Here is a 10,785-nt window from a genome sequence, read left to right on the forward strand (position 1 = left end):
GTTCACCATGGCAGGAAGTGAGCCCACATTGTCTCCCTTAATTAGAAAATGGGCCAAGAGCTGATTAAATAAATTGACTGATGCTTTAATAAACAAGAAGACAACTGATTTATCAACATAACTTCTAGAAGGAAAAATTATTAGGGAAGCAGGCAATAGATGAATAGTAGTATTAGCATGCAGGTCTTAACATTCTTTGTTTAAAATAGATTTTATCAGCGTTTTGCAACTCAGTGCAGCAGTTATAAAGTCAGTTGAAGCAAATTTACCATTTGGGAGCTGCCTAACTTGTTCTTTCTGCAATCAAAGAGCGGCTATAGCGTCTATAGCTTAAAATGCTGTGTGTCTTTTTCCCATCCCCATCACTATACTAACTTGACAGATTCACAAGATTTTGTAGAGCTCTCTTATGTGGAGAAACAAAAGGAGTAGTGCAGTATTAGAAAGTTTAGTCACTGACCCCACAGGTGGTCCTGAGTAAAAAAAAAACACACATCCAATGGGGGAAGAGAAGTCTGAAAGCGCATCTGCCCTTTGCTGTAGCTAACAGGCAAACAAGGCAGTCTGCATGGTGAGAGCTATCAGAAGACCTTTAAGGCATGCCTCCCTAAGGAGCCTATCAGTAAATAAATGTAAGATTTGAATTTTAAACCATAGCATCTGGTTTGTGCTGGCTCCCTGTGTACCTGGATTTATTTTCCACCAGCAGTAGTGCACCTGAACTCATTTCTTACCCTCTTCCCATGGTCAAAACTGTTTAGCAGAGTAGTCCCTATTACCTGTATTCCACCCTCACCTCGTGTAGGTGACAGCTTGTATAGGGTGCTTTAAACTCTTCATTTAAATTCTTTAGACTCTTCATTTAAATGTGTCCTACTGTTCACATGGCAGCCTGGCCATGGGATGTAATGGCCTCCTGCTTCTTTCTTGTGATCCCTTTTCTCTAAAAGTTGATTTGAAAGCATGCAGGATTTAAGTAATATGCAAGACTACGTTGTAAGCACATCATGAGTGAAACATATCTGGTCCAGGGAATTTGATTAGTTTACTGACAGATAAAAAACCTTTTTATTACAGGCCTGGGTATTGTTGCAAAAAAAAGAGAATTAAGAAAGTAATTGATGTACACACCCTTTCCTCCCCAGACTCTTAATTCAGTAAAGCAAAACTCTTCCCCTTACTTTGTTTTACACTCAGCTACTCCTAATAGCTCTGGTGAGGTGAGGGGCAGTGCCGGAGATTGGGCATGTGTGTACTGCCTCTTACTTGTGTTCCTCTAGTTCAGCCCCTTTGGCACAGGGCACTCCCTTCCAGCAGTGTGTCTCCAAACATATCCCCAACAGAGCTACCAGCCATATGTCCTCTCCTCTTAGCAGCTGCTGCTTTTTAAAATATCTGTGAGCAGAGGCACCATGAGCTTGTCTGAGTGGTTGAAGCTTTGACAGATGATGGGTTATTTGCTGTAGTTTCAGGGCTACTGGGAGTATCTGTGACTGGCCAGTCATGGGTCATTCCTGTAGCCCCCTGCTACCAAAACTCTTTCAGTTACACCCAGTACATAACCCTCTAGAAAAGGCAAGATGAAGAAAAACCTAAAACTTCTGAAAACCAGTAAAACTAATACCAGAGAGGAGCTGAACCACAAAGTGTGTATTTTTCCCTCCCCGGCAGGAGGATGCTTGTCAGACAGAGAGACAGAGGCAAAGAATTCAGCAGCTGTACTTCTTCAGTCATGTAAGGGTCTTCTGATTCAGAGGCCTTAGAGATTTGTGACTGAATCTCAGTGCAAAGCATTTAGTCAGATAAGTTAATTGGTGATGCACAAAGTCTGCTTCATACTTCTCAGCAGACATCTGTGTGTATGGCAGTATCTTGTTTTGATTTCTAAATCTGTGAATTTTTATTTGCCTGATATTTCACTGTGCTTTGTGTTTGTCAGAATTACGTTTAAAAAAACTCAAACAACACCTTAATATATGTTGAGATTCCAGTGTCAATTTTGGAGCTGTGAGCATGCTGTAATTCTTCTGAAGAAGCAAAGTTCTCAAGATGCATTTAATTTTTTAAACTTGTGGTAGGTGTGGACCTGGCTCTTTTTCTCACTATCAGCACATTACACAAACATAACCTTAAATTGTATCTCAAAGAGGAGAGGTGGGGTGGGGAGGATGAAGAAAATATGTTTAGTCTTTTTGCTATGCAAATCTTGCAAAGTCATAGGGGGCCCGAAAATGTGTGCAGTGTTTTTATGTTCAATATGTTTGCTGAAACCCATGTTCTAATAAAAAATCTAGGTGGCAAACCCAAGTATATTTCATTTCTTCGTGGCCACCCAGTTACAGAACTGTGGTTCTGTATTCATATCATTCATTGGCATTCATATCATGCCAATGAGCAGATAGGAAGTAATGATTCACATGATTGAGTACATGTCCTTCTCTCACAGCTCTTCAGCGCAGATCTGTTTGCCAGAGATACCAGTATATTCTGGTTTTCTACATTTTTCTGTCTAACGAATGTATCATCCTCTCACAGACAGAAGAATATAATTTATACACTTTTAGAAATAACAGAGAATATACTGCAAACCAGTCAGACTCACAGCAGATTCCCATGTAACTTTGGGAACTCCTGATGGCACTGGAGGACAGGGGTAAAAGACAGCAGAATATGGCCATCTGCTTTGCTCATTCTCTAAAACTGGTTTTTTTGCTTGCTTGTTTGTTAATAAGTTCCATCATATGAACACTCTGACCTTTTCCTCAGAAGTTGTTTTCTATAAACATTTTGTTTATGAGAACAGCAAGTAATAACTACAGATAAATGAAGAAGAATAGAGAAGGGTATTATTTACATGTGCTGTTCTTGTAACTGTTAAAATGCTGATTTTATTAAGATGAAGGAGACAACCAGCCATGGTAGCAAGTGGGTCGTACTGGGAAGGGAAGTAGTGGCAGTCAGTGGAGCTGAGTGTATAATGCTGGTGGAATTGGTAGTTGCCTCCATGGCAGTGGAGTTCATCTGCAGGATATGCAAAACCAGTAAGGTTTGCTTGCCTCACTCTCCTTTATTCTCAGTGTAAAAGCTTTTATTGACTTTATAGCATGAGTAGCATCTGGCATTTTCATCCAGTATTTGAGGGTGCTTACAAGTAAACATCTAAATCATTTCCCCCCATTGTCTCTACAGAAAACTGTATTTCTGAATGGCATTTATAGTGCTTGGCCCAGCAGAATACTAAGTAAAAAGATTAGTACATTTACCTAATCATTAAGCTCTGGTTGATGGTGAGTTAGTGTTTTTTGTTGTTTGGTTGGTTGGTTTTTTTCCTCTTGTGTTTTTCCTCTAGGAAGCAGTTTTATATATATCATTTGCAAAAACCTATTACAGTATGAGTGACAAAATTTCAAAGTTAAACGTGTTCAGGAAATTACACCTTGAGATTTGTGTAACAACCATAACTGTACCTTCCTATATTTTATGAGTCAGAGCTCTGCTGGTGCCCTGATGATGCTGACATGAATCTGAGGCACTTTATTTTCAGTCAGTAGAATTACTCAAGATCTTTCCATAAAATTCAGAGAAAAATCTAGCTCCGCAGACCCAGGTGGTTATTTTCATGTTCTGTTTTTTCACCAGCACTAGTATTATACAATATGCTGCTTTCTGTGCTATTGTAGGGTACTCTGCACCACATGGGCTTAGTAATTGACAGATTTATAAGCACATCTAGCTGAAAATCCAAAAATTACAAGGGGAAAAAGAAGAGTTATTTTTGTGCTGAAATCCAGGATGTCAGAAGTGCTGCCAAATGTGTAGTGTTGGCCTTTTCAGCCAGTATCTTACATAATCTACTAAAAAAACAAGAAATAAAAAAATTTTAAAAAAACACCAAACACACCAACAAATTCATGTAAGGTATAGTTCCACACCATTTTATGGCAAGATTAATGCAGTCTGGAACTGGAAATTGTGATCCTGCCCTTCTTATCATCACTCACTCTCTTATTGTGTCAGAGCTAGCCTTTGTGTTACCAGAGTCAGATCCAGAGATGGATCAGCTCAGCATTGTAGTTTTCACAGAATAACATAATGGTCTGGGTTGGAAGGGATCTTTAAAAGGTCATCAAGCAATTCCCCAGCAACTCCCCAGCAATTATCAGCAACATCTTCAACTACATCACACTGCTCAGAGCCCCATCCAACCTGATAACCTCTCTCATGATCGGGGCATTTACCAACTCTCTGTGAAACCTGGTCTGGTGTCTTAACACCCTTGTTGAAAAAAAATTACTCTTTATATCTAGTGGAAGTCTACCCTCTTTTACTTCAAAACCATTACCCCTTGCCTGACTGCAACAGGCCATACTAAAGTGTCTGTCCCCATCTTTCGTATAAGCCTCCTTTAGATACTGAAAGATTGCAGTAAGATCTCCATGGAACCATCTCTTATCCAGGCTAAACAACCCCAAGTTTCTTAGCCCTTCCTCACAGAAGAGGTGTTTCATCTCTCTGATCATCTCTTTTATACTTCTCTGGACCTGCTTCATTAGCTCCACATCTTTCCTGTGCTGAGGACTCCAGGACTGGGGGCAGTACTCCAGGTGGGGTCTCATGAGAGCAGAGTAGAGGGGCAGAATCATCTCCCTCAGCTTGCTGCTCATACTTCTTTTGATGCAGCCCATTATAGGGTTGGATTTCTTGGCTGCAAGCTTACAGTGTCGTCTTATGTCCAGCATTTCATCCACCACTAACTGCAAGTCCTTCTCAACAGGGATGCTCTCAATCCCTTTATCCCTCAGGCTGTTTTGTTGCTGGGGGTTGCCCTGACCTATGTGCAGGATGTTGCATTTGGTCTTGTTGAACCTCATGAGGTTCACATGGACCCAGTTCTTTATCTTGTCCAGGTCCCTCTTGGTGACATACTATATCCCTCAGGCTTGTCAATACCATAAACATAGCCTGCCTGGCAGTTGCCCCACTTAGCACTCAAAATGGAATAATCACCAGTAGCAGGCTCAACAAAACATGGCAAAGTATTGGCATTTTGAGGAGGGTAGACTGACATGAAATACAGCTGAATTATCAGGATGGCTGAGATTTCTTATGTAGACAGGTTTTTTTAAGCATTTTAAAATATAAGTGTAACTTTCTTAATTCACTTTGTTTCTTTCCGAATTAGTGTTTTGCCTGCTTAGCTGTTTTTTTTATGCTTATGGTGAAAATTAGAATTTCTGCTTTTCCATTCCATTTTCTTCATCGTCTTCATCTTCCATTCCATCTTAGTCTGGAGAAGATAGCACCTACCATTCCCATCCCTTCTCTGAGGTGCTTTTGTCCTCCTACAAAATTGCACAATGTACCCTCTACTAGATGGAACTGACTGTCAGCCTTTCTTAATGAAAAAGTCACTTTTGCATCTATCTAATGAATATGTCTAATAATGTAGCTTCTCCACAAGTTTGTTGCTTATAGTTGCTATAAATTTGATTACTCATCACAAAGTGGTAGAGTGAATTAGTACTTGCTAGGAAGTTATCTAAAATTAGATACTTACTGAGGTGACATTAAAGTAGTTATAATTATGTTTCTTCACTCTTGGTTGTTTGCTTTAGTGAAAGAGTTCCTGTTCAGACAAGTCTTGTCACTGCTGCCAACTAGTCAGCAGCATTTTTTTTCCTTAAAATAAATAAATAAATAAATACGGGGAAAAAAAGTTTGAAAAAGCCAAACGTTCCCTGGTCTTTCAGTCCAGTTTTTTCTCTTCAATGAGATATGGTGATTATATCCCACAGGCCTTATTTTATATTGTACAAATTGAAAGAATTTTTGAACAAATGGATCTGATCTTTAGCTGAAGAAGAAACCCAATGGCTAAATAAATACCATCTTTTCCATCTTCTCCATTTCCTGCAAGAAATTAGGAGAGAAATAAGAAATCCAGGACTTAACATTGCTGAAAAACAGGATTCTCAACTTTGATGCTCAAAAAAAGCAGAATCATAAGATCCCTTACAGCACCAGAATTTCTGAGTAAATCATTTCTGGTTTGCATGTTCTTTATGACTATTTTTATCACAATCAGCTGCTTTACTTGTGCTGAACCCAAGCACACAAGAGGACAGAAGGGCTTTTCTACTGATAATTTTCTGTGTGTCTTCAACTCATCAGAGGTTCTTGAGTGGTCTTTTTGGTGCCATGAATTAAAGACTGTGCCATTTCATGCTTTGACACAATTATCTCTCATTTGTGAGCACATAAGTACAGGTGTCTATTGCTGGTGAGGAGTTTCAAAGTTTAGCTAATGAATGTAAAGTATAACTTGTTCAATTCAAAGTTGAGCTTCTCCAAATGAATCCACATTTCACAATTTGTGATAAGCACCATGTTGTCCTTGAGAGATATTACTGATACATGATAAAAGAATTAAATTTAATAGTCCAGAACAGAGCAAGAAGAGGAAGCTTTTGAAAAAGTTTATTTCCCCAAATGTGTTAAATTTTGCAAAACATTAAAAGAGCAGAAAATGCAAATAGCATCTGATAATTTTACACTTACCTTCTTTTCCTTTTTTTCACAGTGAACACCAGTGACATTGCTAATACAAAAGACATGACACAGAAAAAAATCTTTTCCATAATTATATTATTCAGTTTGAGGTTCTGATGAGTTAATGTGAATTTTGCCTAGTCAATAGGAAATTGCTCTGTGCTAGCTCAGTATGTGTGGGAAGTAGCTGGCTTGGATACAACAACAAGGGGAAAAAACAGAGTAAACAAGGCAATCGTGGTTGGAAAACCACAAAAAATGACATAGAGAGTCCAGGTCAGATGTGATGTAAAAAAGAAATTTGAAACTCTTTGCTTTATAATTATAATTACAAGTGTTTCTTCTACTCTACTGGCATGTGAGCTTCATGCACTTGGGCTTCCCTCTGTTTTTAAATGCTGAGTGGAATCTGAGCCAAAATCAGTCCTTGGTAATCACAATGTGGTACCATACTCTGACTGTTTTAGTCACTTGTAACCACTGTGAACCAGACTTGCAGTTCATGTGCCATCAAGGAAAATCCCTGGAGAATACACTGTAGGTGAAACCAGAAAGTGGCAAAACCATTAGAAGTTTAATCAAATAGGCTTTTCCATCTGTAATTTTTATGAGTCCATTTACGCTAGTTCTTATCCCACTTAGTAAAAGGGTCATTGCTGATTGTGTTCTTTGTGGAAGGCATGTTAACAGAAAGTGGAGACTGGAAAAAGCTTTTTCACCAGCTCTGTGAAGAAATGGAATGGGAATTCCTCCACTGTGGTTCCTGTAATGGCTTGAAAATGCTTTTGTCCTATCTGTATTAGCATCTCAACACTTCGTATTGCTGTAGAGAGAACTGCTGCTTTTCATCCTCTGGTAAAATACTGTCATTCTTGTTTATATATATCTGGAGATTCTCTGAGTAATGTAGGTCAGCTGCTCTTCCTAGACTGAAACAATCCATTGATTGAGTGTTGTCAATCTTTACAAATGAAAGATTACTTTAAAAAAAAACAACAACAGAACAAGAATATTTAAAGAGAAAAAGGAACAATTTTTTTCATTAACATTTGCCTTTGCCGCCTTTAACAAATTAGAGGAGAGGCAGCAACTGGTTCAAATTACGGTACAACTCACTGTGGAGATCACACATTTCTGTATAAATTGCTGTACTAATTACTCTTGTCTTTATGACAGCTGTAGATGACAATATTCTGTTCTATTCCATGCATGATAGTAAAATAACAAGTGCAATGCAGTTTATGAATCTACAAGAAATGAAAACTAAAGTCTGAAAGAGGAAAAAAGCTGTACAGTTCTGTGTAGGATTCTAGGTGGAGAAACAATCTGTTAAGAACAGAGTAAATAGTTACAAGACTGTCAGGAAGCCTTTTACATTAGATATTAATGATCTTACAAAGTATAACATACTATTCAAAGCAAGATAAGGAGATTTTAGGAAACTTCTTGTAACCTGGTGAATCTACATAGATTTTCCAAGAGAAATGCTCTGTAATCTGGAGATGCTATGAAAGAGGAACCAAACAAACAACCTGCACAGCTATGGCAACAATTGGATGCAGCAGCTCTTCAGCTGCAAGAGTAAGCTGTACATGTTTATCCCATGTATGCAGATGGCTGTTAGACAAAAAATCTGCTGACATATATGAAGAGTTTTATAGAATGGAGCAGCCACTTACCGGAGAGTTTGTATCAGAGTGACTGTAAGTCAGATAAAATAAAATTCTATATGGATCCCAAACCCCTGTTCCTAATGGAGTCTGTGAATGGTCCAAGACCCATCCTAGAGACAAATACCACGGCTCTGGACAAGTCATAAAGGAGATTAGTGTCCACATGCCCTTTGTGTCCATGTGTAGAAAAGCAAAAGTAGGCAAAGAATATATCTCTGTGTTTCCTGTTACCTACAGCATGGGAATCCTTTTTCTTACAATAAGTTATAAGGTTTCTTGCTTTTTTGTAGGTGACTTTTTGTTTGGTTTTTGGTTTTGTTTTTTTGTTTTTTTGTAGGTTGCATTACCATCTACCTGACAGGGTTAGGGAACTAGTAGGATATTAAAGCTGTCAAAAATTACAAAATGCTGCATGCTAACTGCATGTTATATTCATTGTCCTTGAAAGTTACAGAGAGGAGCAGAGCCATGGTGCTATGAAAACCTCGTAAGTTTGCAGACATGCAGAAGTGTTAACTAGGAAGAGCTGTGTGCACTTTTTAAAACAAATGCCATTTTCTTCTTATCTCCACTTCTTGTTTTACAGAAAGAGATGACAACCAGGTTGTGTCACTAAAATCTACCCACTGAAGAAAAGTGAAATCTAATTTCCTTCTCACTGCAGAGTTAAAGAACATGACAGCACTCATGGACTGAGCCTGCTTGTTAATCCATGAAAGTGGGAAAGCTGGGAACCACATTTACTTTTCACAAATGATTCCACTACTGTCAGTGTTCTTAAGCCTTAATATGCTGCTGGGAATCTCATCTGAGTGGCATGGATTATTAAGAAAAAGAAGAACCAACTTCATATTAATTCTAGCGCCTTCATTAGGGATAAGAGCCTCTTCAGCCACAAACAATGACGGACTGTGTCTCTGCTGCTAAAGCTTTACTGTAATTCAGGTCCCTGGGGCCCAGATGAGTTGTATTGAAATGAATCTGTATTGTTAGCTGGAATGTTGTTTTCTTTTTCTTTTGTTTCTTATTATGTGCTTGGTTTCCTAAGTGCAACAGAATACTAAGCCTGCAGTCGCAGAAGACTTTAGCCTTTAATGACACCAAGCCACTCAAGGCTTGGCCACTGTTCCCAAGTGACAGTGAGCCTTGTGTTTCCAAGAACACAGCAGTGCCCTCCAGCTGATCAGGCATTTTGTGCTTCATTGTGACTTGCAGTAGGGTGACAATGGGATTCTGATCTCAGTTCCATAAGTGGGAATCCAGATGTAACTCTGCAGTGTTGAAGTCTTTTCTTTGAATTCATCTTGTGACTGACAGCAAATCTGCTCAGGATCTCTACACTGAATTAAAAAACAGCTATAGTCAGCATTTTCCTGTAGTACCCTATGAAGTACACTAACCTGTCATGTACTTTGATATGCTCCTGTCCTGTTAGAAAAAGGATCTCTCTTATTCATCTTTTGTTTCATCTTTTCAGGGGAAAAGAAATTTAATTTTAGTAACTGAAAGGAAGACTCAGGAAAGATGGGTGGAAAAATGGTTAGAGCAGGAGGGACTAAGTGAAGGTCTCTGTTGCATATTAACAGTGCCCAGCAGTGTGGCTTGTTTTCCACACTAGACTAACACAATTTTTTTTTCCAGCACTTAATCCAACTTAACACACATATGGAAAGCCTGGGAGGATGCATTGCAGTAAATTGAGTCTTCTATACCAAATATACCCTCATAAGGGGCCTTCTTTAACAACAACAAAAATACTTTAAAAAATAGTATTAAAGCAATACTTAAGAAAGATCCCAAGAGAGACACAGCTGGAAAATTGGTATCAAATAGAACACATCCATATAAATTCTGTGCCTTCTAATCGATTTTACACACTTCTGTTATTGGGAAAGGTAAGTAATTCCTGAGGAAGTGCTGAACCCTGTTGCTGTCTTGTCCTCAAGGGAGTTAGGTATGTTTGCATCTTCTAAGACAGTATCAGAAGAAAATCTCAGAGTATGCAGTGACTGAAAGATTTAAAATAGAGGGGTAGCATAACAGCTACCTTTTGTAGCTCATATTTTAGTACATTCTGATTTGCTTGCCTGCTTGTTTAAAATAGGTCTTAGAAATGTTAGTAATCACATCCTTGGTGGGACAAAGGGCTTTTGACTGTGAACATTTAGTGTAGCCACAGTGGATGCTTTGCTGCGTCTTCAGAATTATGCAAGCAGCATTACCCTTTGTTTTCAAGGGGATGGACTGAAGTGTTCCTACTTCTTTGAGTGGTCTTTGCAATCATGTTAATTCTTTGGGGATTGGAATGTGCAGACAGGTCATTTCTGGCCTGCTGGCACTTTTGCAGAACATAGCTGGCCGGTGGAATTCATTGCCACAGCTACTGCTGAGCTCGGATGCCTCATTTTAAAGAAGATGAAAAAATGCTATGTCTTTCAAAGACACAAGGTCCGTGTGGATGACAACTGGCTGGAATTACAACATCAGCTGCATGTTAAAGGGTTTCTTGTACTCTGCCAAAGTGCCTGAGCTTCTGCAGTGCTGCAGGTGGAGCTGCAGCTGA

At 38.9% G+C, this 10,785-nt stretch overlaps 1 protein-coding gene across 1 annotated transcript in view; it reads left to right on the forward strand.

Annotated features, from left to right (window-relative positions):
- MOB3B (MOB kinase activator 3B) overlaps positions 1 to 10,151 on the forward strand; it is a 34,492-nt gene extending 24,341 nt beyond the window's left edge. Inside the window, exon 4 of the mRNA XM_030468010.1 lies at positions 8,809 to 10,151. Within this exon, the coding sequence (XP_030323870.1) occupies positions 8,809 to 8,838 (30 nt within the window). The 3' untranslated portion in view covers positions 8,839 to 10,151. The remainder of the gene's footprint in view (positions 1 to 8,808) is intronic.
- The last annotated feature ends 634 nt before the right edge of the window (positions 10,152 to 10,785 follow it).

Source organism: Calypte anna, chromosome Z (assembly GCF_003957555.1).
Source record: "Calypte anna isolate BGI_N300 chromosome Z, bCalAnn1_v1.p, whole genome shotgun sequence".
Lineage (NCBI taxonomy): Eukaryota > Metazoa > Chordata > Aves > Apodiformes > Trochilidae > Calypte > Calypte anna.